At 46.0% G+C, this 22,017-nt stretch overlaps 2 protein-coding genes across 3 annotated transcripts; one reads left to right on the top strand and one right to left on the bottom strand.

Annotated features, from left to right (window-relative positions):
• The first annotated feature begins 12,670 nt into the window (after window positions 1-12,670).
• LOC123094583 (histone deacetylase 2-like) lies at window positions 12,671-14,584 on the top strand. Its single transcript, XM_044516558.1, has 2 exons — window positions 12,671-13,749; window positions 13,879-14,584. Exons 1-2 carry the CDS (start codon window positions 12,733-12,735, stop codon window positions 14,281-14,283), a joined length of 1,422 nt encoding a protein of 473 aa, XP_044372493.1. The 5' UTR covers window positions 12,671-12,732; the 3' UTR covers window positions 14,284-14,584.
• Window positions 14,585-18,571: 3,987 nt separating this feature from the next.
• Window positions 18,572-20,813, bottom strand: LOC123091344 (monooxygenase 3). 2 transcript variants are annotated; one of them, XM_044512834.1, is made up of 4 exons: window positions 20,364-20,656; window positions 20,216-20,294; window positions 19,750-20,141; window positions 18,572-19,648 (listed from the first exon to the last, which is right to left on the bottom strand). In XM_044512834.1, the coding sequence occupies exons 2-4, from the start codon at window positions 20,281-20,283 to the stop codon at window positions 19,125-19,127; spliced, it is 984 nt and encodes a 327-aa protein (XP_044368769.1). In that variant the 5' UTR covers window positions 20,284-20,294; window positions 20,364-20,656; the 3' UTR covers window positions 18,572-19,124. The 2 variants fall into 2 exon arrangements, with proteins under 2 accessions (XP_044368769.1, XP_044368768.1); XM_044512833.1 differs by having other exon boundaries at window positions 18,602-19,648; window positions 20,216-20,284; window positions 20,364-20,813.
• Window positions 20,814-22,017: the final 1,204 nt, after the last annotated feature.

Below are 22,017 nucleotides of genomic sequence, written 5' to 3'. Positions count from 1 at the left end.
AACCACACGTGCACACATTCAGTAACTGCTGCCACCACTGCATCTGGGCGTCTTGATAATGCATCCGCTGCGAAGTTGGTGGCCCCCTTGCGGTACTCGATTTTCTAATTCAACCCTAGAAGTTTGGAGAGAGCTTTGTGCTGCCATGGTGTGGTAAGCCGTTGCTCATCGAGACACGACAGGCTCCGGTGGTCAGTACGGATGGTGAACTCAGTTAGGAGCAGATAAGAACACCATTTGTCCACTGCCGGGAGAATCGCGAGGCATTCTTTCTTGTATGTCGACAGTGCACGCTGCCGCGGCCCCAATGCTTGAGTGAGAAAGGCAATTGGATGTTGTCGTTGCATGAGCACCCCGCCGATCCCTGCCTCGGATGCATCAGTTTCTATCACGAAGGGCTGGGAAAAATCTGGAAGAGCTAGTACCAGAGCTGTTGTCACTGCTGTCTTGAGAGTGGTGAATGTTTGGTCGTGCACACTTGTCCAAATATATGGGACCCCTTTCTTTAACAAGTCAGTGAGAGAACGGCTAATGACCCCGTAATGCTTGATGAAACGCCGGTAGTATCCTGCGAGCCCCAAGAATTGTCGCAGCTCCTTGACTGAAGCAGGTGGCTACCATGCTTGCACCTGCTCGATATTCTTGGGACCTGTATGGACACCTTCAGCACTGATCACATGGCCTAGGTAACGCAACTGAGGCTGTCCAAATGAACACTTCTTCAGTTTTAGTTTAAAGGCATGCTCCCTCGGCGACTGGAACACGGATCGCAGCAACCGAACGTGCTCCTTCATGGTCTTACTATGGACGAGGATGTCGTCGATGAAAACCAGCACTCCCTTGCGGATTAGGGGACCCAACACAATGTGCACCCCCTTCTGAAAAGTGAAAGGGCCACCCGTCACTCCGTACGGCATCACCTTGAATTCAAAATGACCATGATGGGTTTGGAATGCCGTTTTTGCTTCATCCCCGGGCCTCATCCGAATCTGGTGGTACCCTACTCTTAAGTCCAGGCTGGTGAAGATTTGAGGACCATACAGCTCGTCGAGGAGTTCTTCAATAATTGGTATAGGGTATCTTGTCTTGACCGTAATCGCATTCAGATGCCGAAAGTCAATACAAAATCTCCAGTCCCCATCCTTCTTCTGCACCAATAGGACCGGTGAAGAAAATGGGCTGTGGCTGACTTGAATTATCCCTTGCTTAAGCATCTCCAAAATCTGGGCTTCGATCTCGTCCTTTTGGGTTGGGTTGTATCTGTACGATCGGACATTGACTGGCTGGGCTCCGGGAATCAACTCGATGGAGTGGTCAAATTCTCGCGCTGGAGGTAACCCTTTTGGCTCATCAAACAACTCCTGAAACTCCTCGAGCAGCTGCTGAATGGGTGATACGTCTCCAACGTATCTATAATTTTTAATTGTTTCATGCTATTATATTACCCCTTTTGGATGTTTATGGGCTTTATTCTACATATTTATATCATTTTTGGGACTAACCTACTAACCGGAGTCCCAACCCATATTGCTGTTTTTTTTGCCTATTTCAGTATTTCGAAGAAAAGGAAACGGAGTCCAAACGGGATGAAACCTTCGGGAGCGTTATTTTTGGAACAAATCTGATCCGGAGAGCCTGGAGTGCAAGTCAAGAAAGCTCCGAGGGCTCCACGAGATAAGAGGCCCCCCTTGTAGGGCGCGCCCCCCTATCTCGTGGGCCCCTCGGGCGTCCACCGACGTACTTCTTCCTCCTATATATACCTACGGACCCCGAAAACATTCAGGAGCATCACGAAACACAATTTCCACCGCCGTAACCTTCTGTATCCGCGAGATCCCATCTTGGAGCCTTCGCCGGCACTCTGTTGGAGGGGGAATCGACCACGGAGGGCTTCTACATCAACACCATAGCCCCTCCGATGAGTTGTGAGTAGTTTACCACAGACCTACGGGTCCATAGTTATTAGCTAGATGGCTTCTTCTCTCTTTTTGGATCTCAATACAATGTTCTCCCCCTCTCTTGTGGAGATCTATTCGATGTAATCTCTTTTTGCGGTGTGTTTGTCGAGATCCGATGAATTGTGGGTTTATGATTAAGTTTATCTATGAATAATATTTGAATCTTCTATGAATTCTTTTATGTATGATTGAGTTATCTTTGCAAGTCTCTTTGAATTATCAGTTTGGTTTGGCCTACTAGATTGATCTTTCTTGCCATGGGAGAAGTGCTTAGCTTTGGGTTCAATCTTGCGGTGATCTTACCCAGTGACAGAAAGGGTTGCAAGACACGTATTGTATTGTTGCCATCGAGGATAACAAGATGGGGTTTATATCATATTGCATGTTTTTATCCCTCTACATCATGTCATCTTGCTTAAGGCGTTATTCTGTTCTTATGAACTTAATACTCTAGATGCAGGCAGGAGTCGGTCGATATGTGGAATAATAGTAGTAGATGCAGGAAGGAGTCAGTCTACTTGTTATGGACGTGATGCCTATATACATGATCATGCCTAGATAATCTCATAACTATGCGCTTTTCTATCAATTGCTCGACAGTAATTTGTTCACCCACCGTAATACTTATGCTCTCGAGAGAAGCCTCTAGTGAAACCTATGGCCCCCGGGTCTATCTCTTATCATCTTTGCTTTCAATCTACTTTTATTTGCATCTTTACTTTTTGCATCTATATTACAAAATACCAAAAATATATTATTATCTCTCTATCTGATCTCACTTTCGCAAGAGGCCGTGAAGGGATTGACAACCCCTTTATCGCGTTGCTTCCGAGTTCTCAGTTTGTTTGTGTAGGTGCGTGGGACTTTTGAGGAGCCTCCTACTGGATTGATACCTTGGTTCTCAAAACTGAGGGAAATACTTACGCTACACTTGCTGCATCACCCTCTCCTCTTCGGGGAAAACCAACGCAAGCTCAAGACGTAGCAAGAAGGATTTCTGGCGCCGTTGCCGGGGAGGTCGTCGCTCAAGTCAAGACATATCAAGTACCCATCACAAACTCATCTCCCTCGCATTTACATTATTTGCCTCTCGTTTTCCTCTCCCCCCACTTCGCCCTTGCCATTTTATTCGCCCTCTCTTTCCCAATCTCCTCCTCTCTTTTTCGCTTGTTGTTTTTCTATTTGCTTGTGTGTTGGATTACTTGTTGCCATGGCACAAGATAATACCAAGTTGTGTGACTTCTCGATACCAATAATAATGATTTCCTTAGTACTCTGATTGCTCCTCTTAATGATGTTGAGTCTTGTGAAATCAATGTTGCTTTGCTGAATCTTGTTATGAAAGATCAATTCGCCGGCCTTTCTAGTGAAGATGCCGCTACTCATCTAAACAATTTTGTTGATTTGTGTGATATGCAAAAGAAGAAAGATACGGATAACAATATTGTCAAATTGAAGTTATTTCCATTTTCACTTAGAGGTCGTGCTAAAATTTGGTTCTCATCTTTGCCTAAAAATAGTATTGATTTTTGGAACAAGTGCAAAGATGCTTTTATCTCTAAGTATTTTCCTCCCGCTAAGATCATCACTCTTAGGAACGATATTATGAATTTTAAACAACTAGATCATGAGCATGTTGCCAATCTTGGGAAAGAATGAAATTGATGCTTCGCAATTGCCCTACTCATGGTTTGAATTTATGAATGATCATACAAAAATTTTATGCCGGTTTGAACTTTGCTTCTAGAAATCTCTTAGATTCGGTTGCGGGAGGCACGTTTATGGAAATTACGTTAGGAGATGCTACAAAATTGCTTGATAATATTATGTCTAATTATTCTCAATGGCACACCGAAAGATCTTCTAGTAAAAAAGTGCATGCTATAGAAGAAATCAATGTTTTGAGTGGAAAGATGGATGAACTTATGAAGATGTTTGCTACTAAAAATGCTCCTCTTGATCCCAATGATATGCCTTTGCCTTCTTTGATTGAGAATAATAATGAATCTATGGATGTGAATTTTGTTGGTAGGAATAGTTTTGGAAACAATGCTTATAGAGGAAATTTTATTACTAGACCGTTCCCTAGTAATCCCTCTAATAATTATGGAAATTCCTACAATAATTCTTATGGTAATTTTAATAAAATTTCCTCTGATTTTGAGAATAGTGTGAAATAATTTATGATTTCTCAAAATAATTTTAATGCTTTGCTTGAAGAAAAATTGCTCAAAGTTGATGATTTGGCTAGGAATGTTGATAGACTTTCGCTTGATGTTAATTCTCTTAAACTTGGATCTTCTTCTCCTAAGCATGATATCAATGAGTCTCTCAAAGTAATGAGAATTTCCATTGACGAGTGCAAGGAAAGAACCGCTAGATTGCGTGCTAAAAAGGAAAGCTTTATAAAATCGTGTTCTTCTAGTCTATATGAAAATAATGATGAGGATCTTAAAGTTATTGATGCGTCTCCGATTAGATCTATGTTTTGCAATATGAATTTTGATGATTATGGGAGTGATGATGAATCCACTTTGCCTAGAAGGCGTCCCAAGAATTCGGAGTCTTTAGATCTTAATGTTAAATTTGGTAAAAGAGAGATTGGAGAATCTTCAACTTCTAATAATGTTGAACCTACTATCTCGGATTTTAAGGAATTTGATTATGATAATTGCTCTTTAAAAGGTTGTATTTCCTTGTTGCAATCCGTTGTTAATTCTCCTCATGCTTATAGTCAAAATAAAGCTTTTACCAAACATATTGGTGATGCCTTGTTGCAATCTTATGATGAAAAACTGAATTTGGAAGTTTCTATACCTAGAAAACTTAATGATGAGTGGGAACCTACTATAAAGATTAGAATTAAAGATTATAAGTGTTTTGCTTTGTGTGATTTGGGTGCTAGTGTTTCCACGATTCCGAAAACTTTATGTGATATTCTAGGTTTCCATGATCTTGATGATTGCTCTTTAAATTTGCACCTTGTGGATTCCACCATTAAAAAGCCTATGGGAAGGATCAATGATGTCCTTATTGTTGCAAATAGAAATTTGGTGCCCGTAGATTTTATCATTCTTGATAGAGATTCCAATCTTTCTTGCCCTATTATTCTTGGTAGACCTTTCCTTAGAACGATTGATGCGATTATTGATATGAAGGAAGGGAACATTAGATTCCAATTTCCTTTAAAGAAAGGCATGGAACACTTTCCAAGAAAGAAAGTCAAACTACCTTATGAATCTAGTGCCAAAGATGGCACTAGTTAAATCTATCTTCGCTTTTATGCCTAGCTAGGGACGTTAAACGATAGCGCTAGTTGGGAGGCAACCCAATTTTCTTTATGTTTTTTGTTTTTGCTCCTGTTTAGGAATAAATCTTGCATCTACTCTCTGTTTAGATGTGTTTTTATCTTTTAATTAGTGTTTGTGCCAAGTAGAACCTATAGGATAACCTACGATGGTAGTTGATTTGTTTTTGCTAAAAAACAGAAACTTTGCGCGCACGAATATAATTTTGTTAAATCACAGGAACGTGCTTTTGCGTTGATTCTTTTTTCTGATATTCAATAGACAAATTGTCCAGGACTTCCTATTTTGGTAGGAGTTTTAGAGTTCCAGAAGTTTGCGTTAGTTACAGATTGCTACAGACTGTTCTGTTTTTGACAGATTCTGTTTTTCGTGTGTTGTTTGCTTATTTCAATGCATCTATGGCTAGTAAATTAGTTTATGAACCATAAAGAAGTTGTAATACAGTAGGTTTAACACCAAAATGAATAAATAATGAGTTCATTGCAGTATCTTATGTGGTGGTTTTGTTTTCTTTCACTAACGGAGCTTATAAGATTTCCTGTTGAGTTTTGTGTTGTGAAGTTTTCAAGTTTTGGGTAAAGCTTTTATGGACTATGGAATAAAGGGTGGCAAGAGCCTAAGCTTGGGGATGCCCATGGCACCCCAAGATATTCAAGAATAGCCAAAAGCCTAAGCTTGGGATGCCCCGGGAAGGTATCCCCTCTTTCGTCTTCGTTCATTGGTAACTTTACTTGGAGCTATATTTTTATTCGCCACATGATATGTGTTTTGCTTGGAGCGTCGTGTATTATATTAGTCTTTGCTTGTTAGTTTACTAAAATCATCCTTGCTGTACACACCTTTTGGGAGAAGCCTATTTGATTAGAATTTGCTAGAATACTCTATGTGCTTCACTTATATCTTTTGAGCTTGATAGTTTTTGCTCTAGTGCTTCACTTATATCTTTTAGAGCACGACGGTGGAATAATTTTGAAGAAATTGCTAGTCTCTCATGCTTCACTTATATTATTTTTAGAGTCTTTTAGAACAGCATGGTATTTGCTATTGTCATAAGGTTGGTCCTAGAATGATGAGCATCCAAGTTGGGTATAATAAAAACTATCATAGAAAGTGAATTGGATGCTATGATCAACTTGATACTTGATAATTGTTTTGAGATATGGAGGTAGTAATATTAGAGTCATGCTAGTTGAGGTGATTATGAAAAATACTTGTGTTAAGGGTTGTGATTCCCGTAGCATGCACGTATGGTGAACCGCTTTGTGATGAAGTTGGAGCATAATTTTATTTATTGATTGTCTTCCTTATGAATGGTGGTCGGGGACGAGCGATGGTCTTTTCCTACCAATCTATCCCCCTAGGAGCATGCGCGTAGTACTTTGGTTTTTGATGACTTCTAAATTTTTGCAACAAGTATATGAGTTCTTTTGATTAATGTTGAGTCCATGGATTATACGCACCCTTTTATCCTTCCATCATTGCTAGCCTCTCTTGTGCCGCGCAATTTTCACCGGTATCATAAACCCTTTATTTACCTTCCTCAAAACAGCCACCATACCTACCTATTATGGCATTTTCATAGCCATTCCGAGATATATTGCCATTCAACTTTCCACCGTTCCGTTCATATGACACACATTACTTTTGTCATATTGCTTTTTGCATGATCATGTAGTTGACATCGTATTTGTGGCAAGGCCACCTTCATAATTTTCATACATGTGCTCTTGATTCATTGCATATCCCGGTATACCACCGGAGGCATTCATATAGAGTCATATTTTGTTCTAGCTTTGAGTTGTAAATCCATAAAAATTGATGATCTTCATTATTAGAGCATTGTCCTAGTGAGGAAAAAATGATGAAGGCTATGATTCCCCCACAAGTCCGGATGAGACTTCGGACTTTACAAAAAGAAAAAAAAAATGAGAAAAGAAAAAAATGAGAAATGCCAAAAAGAAAAAAAGGAAGGCCAAAGAAAAAAAAGGAGAAAAAGAAAAAGAAAAAGAAAAAGAAAAAGAAAAAAAGAGAGAAAAAGAGAGAAGGGACAATGCTACTATCTCTTTTTCCACACTTGTGCTTCAAAATAGCACCATGATCTTTATGATAGAGAGTTTCATATGTTGTCACTTTCATATACTAGTGGGAATTTTTCATTATAGAACTTGGCTTGTATATTTCAATGATGGGCTTCCTCAAAAGTGCCCTAGGTCTTCGTGAGCAAGCAAGTTGGATGCACACCCACTTGGTTTCTTTTGTTGAGCTTTCATATATTTATAGCTCTAGTGCATCCGTTGCATGGCAATCCCTACTCACTCACATTGATATCTATTAATGGGCATCTCCATAGCCCATTGATACGCCTAGTTGATGTGAGACTATCTTCTCCTTTTTTGTCTTCTCCACAACCACCATTCTATTCCACATATAGTGTTATGTCCATGGCTCATGCTCATGTATTGCGTGAAAGTTGAAAGAGTTTGAGATTATTAAAGTATGAAACAATTGCTTGGCTCGTCATCGGGGTTGTGCATGATTAAATACTTTGTGTGATGAAGATAGAGCAACAACCAGACTATATGATTTTGTAGGGATAACTTTCTTTAGCCATGTTATTTTGAGAAGACATGATTACTTTGATTAGTATGCTTGAAGTATTACTATTTCTTATGTCAATATGAACTTTTATTTTGTATTCATTTGGATCTGAACATTCATGCCACAATGAAGAAAATTACATTATAAATTATGCTTGGTTGCATTCCACATCAAAAATTCTCTTTTTATCATTTACCTACTCGAGGACGAGCAGGAATTAAGGTTGGGGATGTTTGATATATCTCCAACGTATCTATAATTTTTGATTGTTCCATGCTATTATATTACCCCTTTTGGATGTTTATGGGCTTTATTCTACATATTTATATCATTTTTGGGACTAACCTACTAACCGGAGGCCCAACCCATATTGCTATTTTTTTTGCCTATTTCAGTATTTCGAAAAAACGAATATCAAACGGAGTCCAAACAGAATGAAACCTTTGGGAGCGTTATTTTTGAAACAAATCTGATCCGGAGAGCCTGGAGTGCAAGTCAAGAAAGCTCTGAGGGCTCCACGAGATAGGAGGGCGCCCCCCTGTAGGGCGCGCCCCCCTATCTCGTGGGTCCCTCGGGCGTCCACCGACATACTTCTTCCTCCTATATATACCTACGGACCCCGAAAACATCCAGGAGCATCACGAAACACAATTTCCACCGCCGTAACCTTCTGTATCCGCGAGATCCCATCTTGGAGCCTTCGCCGGCACTCTGCCGGAGGGGGAATCGACCACGGAGGGCTTCTACATCAACACCATAGCCCCTCTGATGAGTTGTGAGTAGTTTACCACAGACCTACAGGTCCATAGTTATTAGCTAGATGGCTTCTTCTCTCTTTTTGGATCTCAATACAATATTCTCCCCCTCTCTTGTGGAGATCTATTTGATGTAATCTCTTTTTGCGGTGTGTTTGTCGAGATCCGATGAATTGTGGGTTTATGATCAAGTTTATCTATGAATAATATTTGGATCTTCTCTGAATTCTTTTATGTATGATTGAGTTATCTTTGCAAGTCTCTTCGAATTATCAGTTTGGTTTGGCCTACTAGATTGATCTTTCTTGCCATGGGAGAAGTGCTTAGCTTTGGGTTCAATCTTGCGGTGATCTTACCTAGTGACAGAAAGGGTTGCAAGACACGTATTGTATTGTTGCCATCGAGGATAACAAGATGGGGTTTATATCATATTGCATGTTTTTATCCCTCTACATCATGTCATCTTGCTTAAGGCGTTACTCTGTTCTTATGAACTTAATACTCTAGATGCAGGCAGGAGTCAGTCGATGTGTGGAGTAATAGTAGTAGATGCAGGCAGGAGTCGGTCTACTTGTTATGGACGTGATGCCTATATACATGATCATGCCTAGATAATCTCATAACTATGCGCTTTTTTATCAATTACTCGACAGTAATTTGTTCACCCACCATAATACTTATGCTCTCGAGAGAAGCCTCTAGTGAAACCTATGGTCCCGGGGTCTATCTCTTATCATCTTTGCTTTCAATCTACTTTTATTTGCATCTTTACTTTTTGCATCTATATTACAAAATATCAAAAATATATTATTATCTCTCTATCAGATCTCACTTTTGCAAGAGGCCGTAAAGGGATTGACAACCCCTTTATCGCGTTGGTTGCGAGTTCTCAGTTTGTTTGTGTAGGTGCGTGGGACTTTTGAGGAGCCTCCTACTGGATTGATACCTTGGTTCTCAAAACTGAGGGAAATACTTACGCTACACTTGCTGCATCACCCTCTCCTCTTCGGGGAAAACCAACGCAAGCTCAAGACATAGCAATGGGCACTGGAACTTCTTGTTGCTCTGCATCAGGTTTCACTTCTGCCACTAACAGGGTATGCACTATGTCAGTGTGCGCCTGCAGCAAATTGATCTGCGCGGACGATATGGCTTGACATAGTACCTCCTTCTGCCCAATCCCTTGCAGCTGTAGCCTTTTCCGTTGATGCACAATGGACATGTGTTTCGCTGTCCAATTGACAGACATTGGTCCATGTGATTCAAGCCAGTCCATCCCGAGGATCACATCATAACAGCCCAGCGGAAACAGCTTGAATGTGGATCGGAAAGACACCCCTTGGATGGTATACTCACACCCTGGCAGCTCTCGGTCGCATACCGTGATTGCACCATCTGCCACTTTCACCTTGAGTTTGTGTTGCATGGGTTGCACTCCAGGCCACTCCCCTGCCACTTCACTATTGATAAAACTGTGAGAGCTTCCTGAATCCACAAGCATGAGCAAAATCTGATTCCCAATCCTTCCAATCAGTCGGAAGGCCTTCGGAGCTTCTGTACCACTGATAGCTGCTGTTGAGAGGAGGCACAAATCATCTTCTGAGCTTTCCACTTGGTTAGTCGGTGGTTCAGGTGACGGTGGTGGTGACAACATCCCCACCAATTCCTCCACAATGTGTAACTGCACTGTGGAAGCACACGCATGGCCGGGTCCCCATCGCTCGCCGCAGGTAAAACATAATCCCCGTGCCTTCCTGAATGCCCGGAGAGCCTTGAGCTTGTCTTCCATCGATGTACACGTGTTGGGCGTGGTCTTGGCGATATCCAGTCCGCGCCTGGTGTCGAGCGGTGTGGGGGATGGCAGAGAATTGCCCGACCGACCGCCTGGCGAAGCTGCCGAAGAGCTCAGGGGCAACGCCGTGGGTGCCTTGCTCGTGTAGCGCCCACCGCGCGGCGAAGCGCTGGTATGACGATACCCAGCTGCCACCTCTTGCTCCTGCCGTATCATATCGACCACCTCTTCCTGTAGAGCAGCCAGAGAAACAACAGTTTCCAAATCTTGGGGATGATGCAACATAACAGCAATCTTAATCTCATGCGACAGTCCTTCTAAAAATTGAGTAGTGAAAAATAAGGGATCCCAAGAACTGTGATGCGCTAGAAGACTATGCATAATGACATTGAATTGTTCTGCATATTCTAGCACTGTTCCAGTTTGTTTAATTTTGGCAAAGCGACGCAGTAGGTGCTGGAACTCTGATCTCCCAAACTTATCTAACACCGAGGAACAAAAAGACTCCCAGTTGGGGCTTTTGAGATGCATTTGTGACCATTCTAGCCACAACGCCGCTACCCCCGTGAAATGGACAACGGCTGTATCGGTCCACACCAATGGATCAATCCCGCACACACGAAAGTAAGCTTTGCAACAAATCCTCCACCCCGTAGGATTTTTGCCATCAAAACCAGGGCAATCAACATGATTGTGTTGGTGGCGAGAAGGAGTTGCAGCCAGCAAGCCATTCCCAAATTCTAATGGTGGTGGTGGTGGAATTGGAATGGTGGGAAAAGGGGTACGGGGAGGTGTTCGCGACGTACCATTGTCCGGGACCGGTGCGGGGTGGAGAGGCCCTCCGCCGACTAGTGCCCGTGGAGAAGGTGTCCTGCGGTGGCCAACGGGCCCGTAGCCGTCGCCACTGTGGTCCGCCCTGAGCCTTAGCGCGTCCGCCGTTGCCGGCGTCGAGGATTGGTCGGCCTTGTCGGTGGTGTTGGTGTGGAGCGCAATCTTCTCCAGTTGGGCGCGGATGTCGACCAGATCCGCTTGCAGCTGACCCACGACGGTGTCCACGCCGGGACGCCAGGCCGCAAGATCATGGACCACCGGCTCGAGTGAGGCGAGCGCCGGCTCCATCTTCGCCACCGCCGGTGCGATCTGATCCAGGCTCTTCTGGATCCCGAGTAGGGCCTTGGCGATGTTGCTGCGCTTGGTAGCCGCTTCCTCCATCTTCTTCTGAAGATCTAAATCGGCCATAAATTGCTGGAGGCTACGATAGCGCGTCGGCGCCAGATCCGCGCGGCGGAGAGAAAAGTTGGCATGGATTTGTAGGCTCTGAATACCAGATGATACGGTCATAGGCCTTAGATGCTGAATTACTTCTCAATCTCACTGATTCTGGATACAAGATGGTCAGGGTCGCCAAGCAAGAAGGGGATCGGGAAGGAGAGCCGGAGGTGGGAAGGGGATACACGCCCAACGGCGGCCAGGTCTAGACACGGATCAATCGATAACCTAGCCACACACGCACACCCGATATATATAGGCTACGCTGTCCACTCCGGTCCAACCACTCGTTGGTTGGGCTTGCCCTTCCTCTTGGGCCGCCTGGTTGCCATTGGGCTTGCCTCCTAGGCCTGGTCGGGGGGGGGGGGGGGGGGGGGGGGTCGGTGACATTCCTCCCTCCTTTAAGTGTGACACGAGACTCTGCTAAAGAAAGGATAAACAGAAAGACCAATGGCTTCAGCATATATAACGCCTGGGCACCATTCTATATGCTTGTGACACGCGACGATTATCTCTTCATTGTTGCCATGTGTAAGTTTTCTTCTCTCCCACCTAATATATCAAGAAGAAGGTTGCGTCGGTCTCATGGAAATGTCTGAGGCCACGAATGAAGCACTGCTTCACCTACATGTTATGTATGGCATGATCTACTGTGATAATGTCATCCATGGCAAGTAGCGTCCATATCTCTTTTGACTTTTTTACAGCGGACGGCCGTGCGCTTCACATCCTCCTCTCCTCGATCGCAGTTCGGACATGGAGGTGTCACTTTAATGTGTCTATTTGATTGAGAGAACAACACGGAAGTGTATACGCCAGAGGGGAAAAAAGGTTGTTCCGTTCGCATCGACCATGCTGTTCCGTTGCTTGAAAAGTTAACAGGTTCCGACTCGTCTTCGAGACCGCGACCGACTCCAGCTCAGACTATGTGTAGCTCGCTCCACATATATGCGTACGCGCGTGCTACGTTCTTTCTCCACGCCACGCATTTCGTTCGTCACGATTGTAGAATCACGATCTCTCTCTCGAATCAAGATTCAAGAATCACAGCCATGGATATGGGTGCCAACTCGCTGCCGTCGCCGTCGTGCCCCGACGGCAGGAAGCGGCGCGTGTGCTACTACTACGACCCGGGCATCTCCAACGTCGACTACGGCGAGGGACACTCCATGGTGCCCCGCCGCGTCGCCATGACCCACGGCCTCGTCGCCTCCTACGGCCTCCTCAACCACATGACTCGCCTCCGCACCAGGCCGGCCAGCCCGGAGGAGCTCCTCGCGTTCCACGACCAGAAATACGTCGACCTCCTCGGTAGGCTCACCCCCGCCGGGTACATCAGCGACGCCGACCTCCGGCGGACAGCCGAGGAGCATGGCATCGGTCCCGTGCGCCGCTGGGACGGCACCTACACGAACGACAATCCCGCCATCGAAGGCCTCATGGGGTACTGCCTGAGCTACGCCGGCGGGTCGCTGGCCGCGGCGCGCGCGCTCTGCAGGGGCGACCACGACGTCGCCATCAACTGGTCCGGCGGCATGCACCACGCGTGCCGGGGCCACGCCAACGGCTTCTGCTACGTCAACGACATCGTGCTGGCCATCAAGCAGCTCCTCGGCCGCTTCCCGCGCGTGCTGTACGTGGACATCGACGCGCACCACGGGGACGGCGTGGAGAAGGCCTTCGTGGACTCCAACCAGGTGATGACGCTGTCCTTCCACCAGTACGAAAGCCAGTTCTTCCCCGGCACCGGGAGCATCGACGACGTTGGCGAGGGGGCCGGCAGGTACCACGCCCTCAACGTGCCGCTCAAGAAGGGCATGGACGACCAGGGGTACCATGAGCTGTTTAAGCCGATCGTCGGCAAGGCCATGCAGGTGTTCCAGCCGGACGCCGTGGTGCTGCAGTGCGGCGCCGACTCGCTCTCCGGCGACCGGCTCGCTGGCCTCGAGCTGTCGGTGGGCGGCCACGCGGAGTGCGTCAAGTACCTGCGGGGATTCAACGCGCCGCTGCTCCTCCTCGGCGGCGGCGGCTACACCATTAACCACGTCGCCTCCTGCTGGTGCTACGAGGTACGTATACGCACATGAACTCACTCGTGAGTCGTGATTGATCAAAGTAACACTAGCTAGCTCTATCTAATGGCAAACGATCACTCTGTAACTTTGTTTGTTTGTTGGGTTACATCCATATCCATACAGACGGCGGTCGCCGTGGGCAAGGAAGACGAGATCGCCGACGAGATACCACACCATCCGTACGATCACTACTACAGGAGCCAGGGTTACAAGCTCCAGTGCCGCACGGAGGCGCCCGGCAGCCGCAGCAGCGGGGAGAATAAGGACGCGGCCGCCATTAGGGTGAAAGCCCTGGAGCACCTCTCGGCGATCAACTGCGCGCCGAGCATACAGTTCCACGAGCCATGCGCCGCGGCGGCCCAAGGCATGGACGTCGACGACCTCTGCCACGACGACGACGAGGACGATGATGAAGAAGAAGAAGACCCCATGGAGAGGCTGCACCGGCTGTGCGACAACGCGGACCTCGCCGGGTTTTTCGTGGAATTGGGGCGGAAGCACAGTCTATCGTCCTCTGCCATGGGTTGACCCTGCGCTGCCCTCCACGCCATGCATGTGGAGGTTTTGACTCATGTCATTGTTCACTTCATTCACAGGAACCGGCGAGCATTTTGGTAGACACATAATATAGTACTCCTATCTCTTCCAGAGATCCAATTTGTGCCATTTGCATGCTCCTACCTCTCTATCTGTCTTGTTCGAGCTCTACTGTCTGTTTTTGGTCTTTTGTTCTTTGGTTTTTCTCTTTGTATTAGAGGGCTTGCTGGTACTGTAGTATTTTGTTGACCAAATGTATAAATCTAAGTTTGGCACAAAATGAAGAAATATTTTTGAGGGAAAAACACAAAAGGAAGAATTATAAATGAAAGTTTGACATGAAAGATGGAGGAGACAAGTGCATATTTCAACCTCGAACTCTAGCCCTAGTCTAATTTACAACCCCGAACTCCAATACCGTCTAAATTACAACCCCCAACTCTCAAAATCGGTCAAGATTGAACCCTTCTCTCCTTGTTGACCTGTTTTGACCCGTTGACTCATGAACAGTAAATTTTAAAAATATTTAAAATGTTAAAAAACAATAAATTAAAAAAAAACTAAAATTTCAAAACATCCGATTTTTTTGCATTGAAGATGTCTCAATGCGTGAGGTCCCTGTCAATTTTCTTGGCGTCCAGTTATTTAAGTAGGTCTCAGGAAAAAAAAATCGGGCCGAACAATGCTTGAACAGTTAATTGTTTCACTGAGCCCACATTTGTCTTTTTTCCGAGAGTTGCTCAGATGTCCAAACAAGCTGAAAATTGGCACGTACATCACACACTCAAACATCATCTTTTTTGATTTTTTTACATTTTTTAAATTTTCACACGGTGAAAAAAAATCAATTTTCTTTTTAAATTTACTGCTCACCCAGTCAACGGGTCAAAACCGGCCAATAGGGAGAGAAGGGTTGCATCCTAGCCGGTCTTGAGGGTTGTGGGTTGTAATTTAGATGGTATTGAAGTTCGGGGTTGTAAATTCACTTCTCTCAAGATGGAGTGGTCCTGTATTAGAAAATGGAGGGAGTATCAAAATCAAAAGCTCTTGTTCGGTGAAGCCAAAGTGCCAACTCATTCTGACCAATGTGCGCTGCACACTCCCGACTCGCTAGTAGAGTGTCATCTGCTCTTCCTGGTGGCGGCGGCGGCGGCAGGCGAGCGGATCTTCCAACGAGTGAGGTAAGTCTATGTGTCGACAGTTTCCTGTATCTCCTCTCTTCCCATGTCGTTCTTTGCCGCCTTCGCATATCTCGACAGAATGCCTAGGACGGGGCACGACAGTAGTCAATCACATAAGCAATAATTACTAAAGAAAATCAAATCTGAACAATGTTGCATCTTTTCCCCCAATCTTTTAAAAGCCATAATGGTCAAATTGCTAAGATTTCTTCCCAAACTAACTCTAGGGTCAAAAGAAAACAATCTAGCACTAGATTGAAATAGATGAACTAGAAAACCCTAGATGAACTAGCACTGGAGGAAGGAGAGGACGAACCTTGATGTTGGCGGTGCGGCGAGTGGCGGCAAGGTACGGAGGCACGACGACGGCTGGTTGAGGGGGAGTGTGTGCGTGGGTGAAAAGAGGGCGGCGGCTAGGTCTTTTACTAAGGAGGGAGTTAACTCAGATAGGGCAGTGCTGGCGTGGGCTTAAAACACAACACCATAGCTAATAACAGCCTAAATAAAAAAAATACTAAGATTGATAAAAGAGTCAACATAATAAAAGACTCAAAATGATAACTAGTAGCAAAGAAATAGAAGACCCAAAATAATAAAAATACTACTAATAATAAAGACAAAAGTATGATATACAATATTCATTATTTTTTACTAGTATAATCATTAAATACTTAAAACACTTGATAAAATGAAAAAATTGTTTCTCGCGTAACATAAGTTAGCACGCCAGCAATAGATAATTAACTATGACATACATAGCAATCCGACGCCACCACTATCTTCCAAGTGGTGAGTACAGACGGACCAGCATATTTGTGGCGTGTAGAAAAAAGCAACGCTAGTACTAACCATGTAAAGCTGACGTATCAAATAAGTCTACGCCACCACTATTTGAAACAAAATAGTGCTAGCGTTGTGTGAAAATGACACGCCACCAACTAAAGTTGTGGCTAGCCGTTTTTCCACTAATGGGTGGTTGCATTGAGGGCAGATGGAGTCGGTGGAGATACATTTGCGAAGTAAGTTCGCCTTGCAGTTTAACCTGTCTCCGAAAAGAAGCCAACCAAAAATCTTGACCTTAATATGAACAAGAGAGGTCTAAATGTAGTCGGTGTTGATGTCGAGCTCGGTGTTGGGGTAGAGAAGCGTGAAGGTTTCCTGCATGAGAACGGCAACCCATGATTGAGGAATCTTTTGTCGGGGCGTCATTAGCAATGAAGTCATGCGACAAAGACAAGATAGTAGCAAATTCGGCAGAAACAATAGAGGTTAGGCGATCCCAAAGGTTAGTCAATAATCCATCTTGCAAGATTTATTTTTTGAGAGCAAGCAAAGCTTTATAACTTCACGGTGCTCGGGCAGATGGCTCGAAGCACAAGCAACCACCTGGGCTGGTAAACTTACATCAGACACCCCCCCCCCCCCCCCCCCCCCCCCCGCGCCCCCATTCCACAGACTGGTTCATAGGGTACTAGCGGCCAATATCGGCTAACGCACGTGCTACGCATTTGCACTACGTCGACAAACCTTTATTACATGTTTAGAAAACCACATCTTAAGTTGAAACCTCGTGTCCTCAATGACAGCCGCGTATGTAGACGAGTCGACTCTTCTGAAGTCCATGGCCTCAACTAGCAGTTGCAAGTCCGTTTCAAACACCACCCTCAGAATACCCAAGTCAGACGCAAGGGCCACAACATTAGAGAGAGCAACAACTTCTGCCCCAAAGGCATCATGTATATGGTCTTGCATGCCCGGCCTGGCGGCCACAATGGTTGAGAGACTAGAACGCAACTGTGGGTGGAGTGTGAGTAAACGTGGGGGAAACTCAAGCAAGCCAAACTCTAGCCTCGCCCAGCCAGGATGGCTGTTTGGTGTAGTAGAAAAAAGCTAGCTTTGCCTAGCAAACTGGCCTGCATGGGCTAGAAAATCCATGCCCGGACAGGTGAGCCGTGAGCCGATTTGGCTCGCCTCCGTCGGCAAGAATTGATCACAACCTATTAAGCAAGTAACTGCCGTTGTGAACGTGGTTTAGTGGAGGCTAGTCAAATAAACCAAACAAGTAGCCTTGCTCATATGAGCTATGCCTTAGATGAGCTAGAATCCTATTGCCTGGCTGGGCATGTTTAGCTAGAGAACCAAACACACCCTTATTGCTAGTGGTTTGCTAAGTAGCCAGATGTCATGATAAAAAAAGTGGAATTGCCGTTGTTTGAGAGGACGAAGGAGATATGTAAAGTAAATGTATAATGTTTTGAGGACATGTTTGATTCATGGGCACACATTGCCAAACTGTGGCGTAAGGGTTTGTTTCACTGCCACGGTTATGGTATGCCACACTCCCTTAGCTGTATGTCTTACCTCTCGTATACACATACATATTCAAATCTTGTTACATTTGTCGTGATCAATTTGCTCACAAATTTATTTACCTTGAGTTGTGCTAGTAAGAAAAGATCCCACACTTTCCTCCTCCTCCTGTTGGCGCAGCCACCGGTCCACCCTATCTTCGATGGCTTTTGGGCCATGGAGGTGTGAAGGACCTCAGCCCCCCGCTGGCGCGAGGGACCACGTTATGTCTCCCGTTCCTGTTAGGTTTAGTATCTTGGGTGGGGCAGTGTGGCGGTGGCGATGTCCTTCGGTAAGAATAATGTCTCTCACGTTCTATCCCGTCTCGATGGTGCTAGCGTCGTTGGAGGGCGAGTGAAGATGTGTCTCTATCGAATCTCGTGGGATTCAGTCGGTGCTGGTCTTCGGTGGATCTGTTTGGATCTGGTTTTCGTTCGTATTCGTTTGGGTGTTTACAGGTTCGATCCTTCGATCTATGACTTTCTTCATTGGCGATGATTGCTGCTCTGGTGCTTTGGTCCTATGGGGTCTTAGCACGACGACTTGCCGGATGTATACTACAACAAGGTTTGTTTGACTCCAGTGAGGGAGGGGCGATGACGGTGGCACACCTTCGACTCGTTTCAGTGCTTATAGTACCTAGTTGTATTTTTTATTACCTTTGGTATTCTTTGTACTGACATGATCGAAAATTAGAAGTTTCTCACCAAAAAACATGAACAATACGTCATATGTTAATGGGAATGGTTATGTGATTTTGCTGAAACCGTGGAAACATGTGCCAAAATTGCTAAAGCGGCCTATTTCTTTTTAGAGTAAAATGCACCATAAATCCTAAAATTATTAGAGGTGTGTCAGTTTAGTCCTATAATTTCAAAACTGTATTTTTGGGTCCTAAAATTATTGAAGGTGTATCAGTTTAGTCCTATAACTTCGAAACTGTAATTTTAGGTCCTAAAACTATTGAAGGTGTGTCAGTTTAGTCCTATAACTTCGAAAGTGCAGTCTTGGGTTTTAAAACTATTGACTCCTATAACTTCGAAACTGCAGTAATCTTGACGTAATCAAAACCTTATGCTGAGTTCCGGCGTATGTCTTGGACCCAGAATTACAGTTTCGAAGTTATAGGACTAAACTGACACATCTTCAATAGTTTTAGGACCCAAAATTACAGTTTCGAAGTTATAAGACTAAACTGAAACAATTGTACTCCTAGAAACACAAAACAATTGTACTCCTAGAATAATCTTGACGTAATCAAAACCTTATGCTGAGTTCCGGCGTATGTCTTGGACACTGAGATCATGTCGACGGCGCCGCCGGCTCGAGCAGGCCACACTCGAAGTTGGTGTGCTCGAGGAACGGCCCCAGCCTGACCAACCTCGGGATGACCACGCCGTCCCGCGCCGCGCACACCAGCGGGTTGCCCCACTGCACGAGCGCACCGACGAGCCCCGCGCGCGCCGTCAGTGGGAACACGCGCCCCCACCTCTCGCTCTCGTACCTGCGCAACGCCTCGCCGGCGTCGTCGCCCGCGAGCACCGCGGGCGCGAGGTGGCGCGCCAGGACGACGGCGTCCTCGAGCGCGCAGCACGCGCCCTGGCCGAGGTTGGGCGTCATCGGGTGCCACGCGTCGCCGACGAGCACCACGCCGCCCCTGGACGCCGGGGGCGCCAGCCCCGGCCAGAGCCAACGGTCCACGAGGGGCGTCTTCACCACGGCGTCGTCCGGCGTGCTCCGCATGACGGCGACGAGGTCGTCCGGCCAGCCCCGCACCAGGCCCAGGGCCTCGCTCTTGAGCGCCGCGCCATCCGTGGTCTTGGGCCCTGCCATGCCAACGCCAATGCCAATGCCATGCAAGATCAGTCCAAGCAACTTGATCAAACCTCGCCTTCTCATGTCAATATGTCATATCAAAATGAAGTACCTGGGGTTGCGCTGTTGAAGCAGATGAACCAGTAGACTTTGGTCGGGGAGACCGGGACGAAGCCGGCGCGGACGCCCCGGCCGTAGATGTAGTTCACCTTGGACTCGAACGGCTGCCCGCCAGCGTAGTCCGCGAGGCCACGGAACGCCATGTGCCCCACGTACCGGGGCTCCGAGAACCCCATCCACCTCGCGATCGGGGAGTTGACGCCGTCGCAGCCCAGCACCACTTTGGACAGGAGCCGCCTCCCGTCCTGGAGCTCCAGCAGGGTGCCATCGGGCCCTTGGCCGGCGATGGATTTGAGCCTGGACGAGAAGGAGATGGCGCCCGGCGGGAGCTTGGAGGCCAGCGCCGCGAGCAGCGCTCCCCTCTCTACCGCCCGCACCTCCTGCCTGACGCACACATCAATAGTTAAAGCAGAGCAAATCGATACAAGAACACAAGGCAAGTGTTGAGGCAGACATACCCGGGAGCCTCTTCCTCGAAGGAGAACTCGCGCAGGTCACGACCGCCCGCCGACGACCGCATCCTCATCCTGCGATCAGCTGAAACCTCGCAATTTAAGCACTGGACGCATGAAGGAAGGAGAGAGGAGAAGTGCTAGGTAGGTGTACCCCTGGACGCGGAGGTACTTGGCCCGGAGCTCGTCGGCGACGCCGATGGAGTCCAGCACGCGCCACCCGTTCTTGAACAGCGTCAGCGACGTGCCGCCCGCGCGCAGGGACGGGCCCTGCTCCAGCACGGTGGCGCTCACGCCGAGCCGGCGCAGGGAGAGCGCGGTGGCCAGACCCGCGATGCCCGCACCCACGATGACCACTTCCTCCGCCTTAGCAGAGGAGGAGGACGACGACGCAGAGACGGCACCCCGGCGACGGCCATGATACGAATCGGAACAAGGGTGACGCGCAGGGGAGGACACGAAGGTGCTCAGCGGAACCGGTGCCATGGCAACGACGAGCATTTCTTGGACAGGAGCTGCGGACCGGAGCAGTGAGCCCGGTGGTTTGTGGGTCTCGGGTTCGCAAAGCTTAAGAATTTGGAGCCACACGTCCGGCAACAAGATTCAGAGACAGGAGACAAGACACGTCCACCACCTCGCTGCGATCCAGAAACTTTGCGTCTCAGAGATTTACTGCGAATTTCAGTAATCAACTTTAGCATCGCTCACTCCCCTCAAAAAAAAAAAATACTTCAGCATCACTCACGTCCTAACCCAATAAGTTAAAAATGTGATGCTGTAATAATTTATATACAACAAAAGGTGTAATCAAAAGGATAATTCATAAGTCGGACATGAAACACATTTTTTGAGTTTCCCGTTGTGTGCCCTAACCTGTGTTGTGTATATATATATATATATATATATATATATATATATATATATATATATATATATATATATATATATATATATTTGAATGCCAACCTGTGTTGTATATATATTAGTACAACATCGCCTAACCCTTATCCAGCTATGGATAGTGTTCGTGTCCTTTTCAGTTTTCACGTCCTAAAGGCAAGAGCTCCTACCTCCTAGTTGGTGTGTGGGTCGAAATAAGACGCGAGCAAGATGCACCGTTGTCACACTATCTCTACTATTCATCCCTCCTCTCTCTTGCCTATCTCACCAACGACATTGATGACATTCAGACTTGAGGAATATTTTGATGATCAACAAGTAATAGTGAGCCCCAATATCTTCTACCTTAAGAATTATTTCTTTCCAATAATCACTCACTTTTAGTTAGTCTATCTGATAATCCTAAGATCTGGCAAGCATGAATATTAAATTATAACAGTAACAACAAGCAACAACAAGTAATTATAATTTGTGCTCATCTAAAAAAAAGAATTATAATCGGTGCAAGCATGCATAGCATCCAGCCAAGGTTTTATGTTTCGTTTTGCAAATTTTACTGCCCTTGAATGAAATGGGCGAATTTTGGAATTTTAAACTTTTTTCGGAAAATCTCGGATGAAAAGGACAATTCAAAATTCAAATTTGTGGATGAAAAAAGCAAAAGTATAAAAAAACAACCAAAATTGTACAATTTTTTTCAATCCTACAACAAAACTAAAGCACAGTCAAACTGAACAACACGAATCCCTTGATTGATATACACCCACGAATAACTCTGAACAACATAAATACCCCAGTACTTACTACTCATCTTGGTCTGGTTAGTACTTAGTAGTAGTACATCAATCCCAGCAGGAAGGCACGCGCATGCACATCACATTCTGGTCCCGTTCCAGCCGCCTGGATGC

Source organism: Triticum aestivum, chromosome 4B (assembly GCF_018294505.1).
Source record: "Triticum aestivum cultivar Chinese Spring chromosome 4B, IWGSC CS RefSeq v2.1, whole genome shotgun sequence".
Taxonomy (NCBI): Eukaryota; Viridiplantae; Streptophyta; class Magnoliopsida; order Poales; family Poaceae; genus Triticum; species Triticum aestivum.
This window is presented reverse-complemented; position numbering and strand designations above follow the sequence as displayed.

Excerpts from the sequence above, each read along its gene's own strand:
- LOC123094583 (XM_044516558.1), top strand. The coding sequence starts at position 12,733 with ATGGATATGGGTGCCAACTCGCTGCCGTCGCCGTCGTGCCCCGACGGC. Across the intron at positions 13,750-13,878 it reads CCTCCTGCTGGTGCTACGAG|ACGGCGGTCGCCGTGGGCAA; the intron begins GTACGTATACGC and ends ATATCCATACAG.
- LOC123091344 (XM_044512833.1), bottom strand. The coding sequence starts at position 20,710 with ATGCTCGTCGTTGCCATGGCACCGGTTCCGCTGAGCACCTTCGTGTCC. Across the intron at positions 20,285-20,363 it reads AAGTACCTCCGCGTCCAGGG|GATGAGGATGCGGTCGTCGG; the intron begins GTACACCTACCT and ends AGCTGATCGCAG. Across the intron at positions 20,142-20,215 it reads TTCGAGGAAGAGGCTCCCGG|GCAGGAGGTGCGGGCGGTAG; the intron begins GTATGTCTGCCT and ends TGTGTGCGTCAG.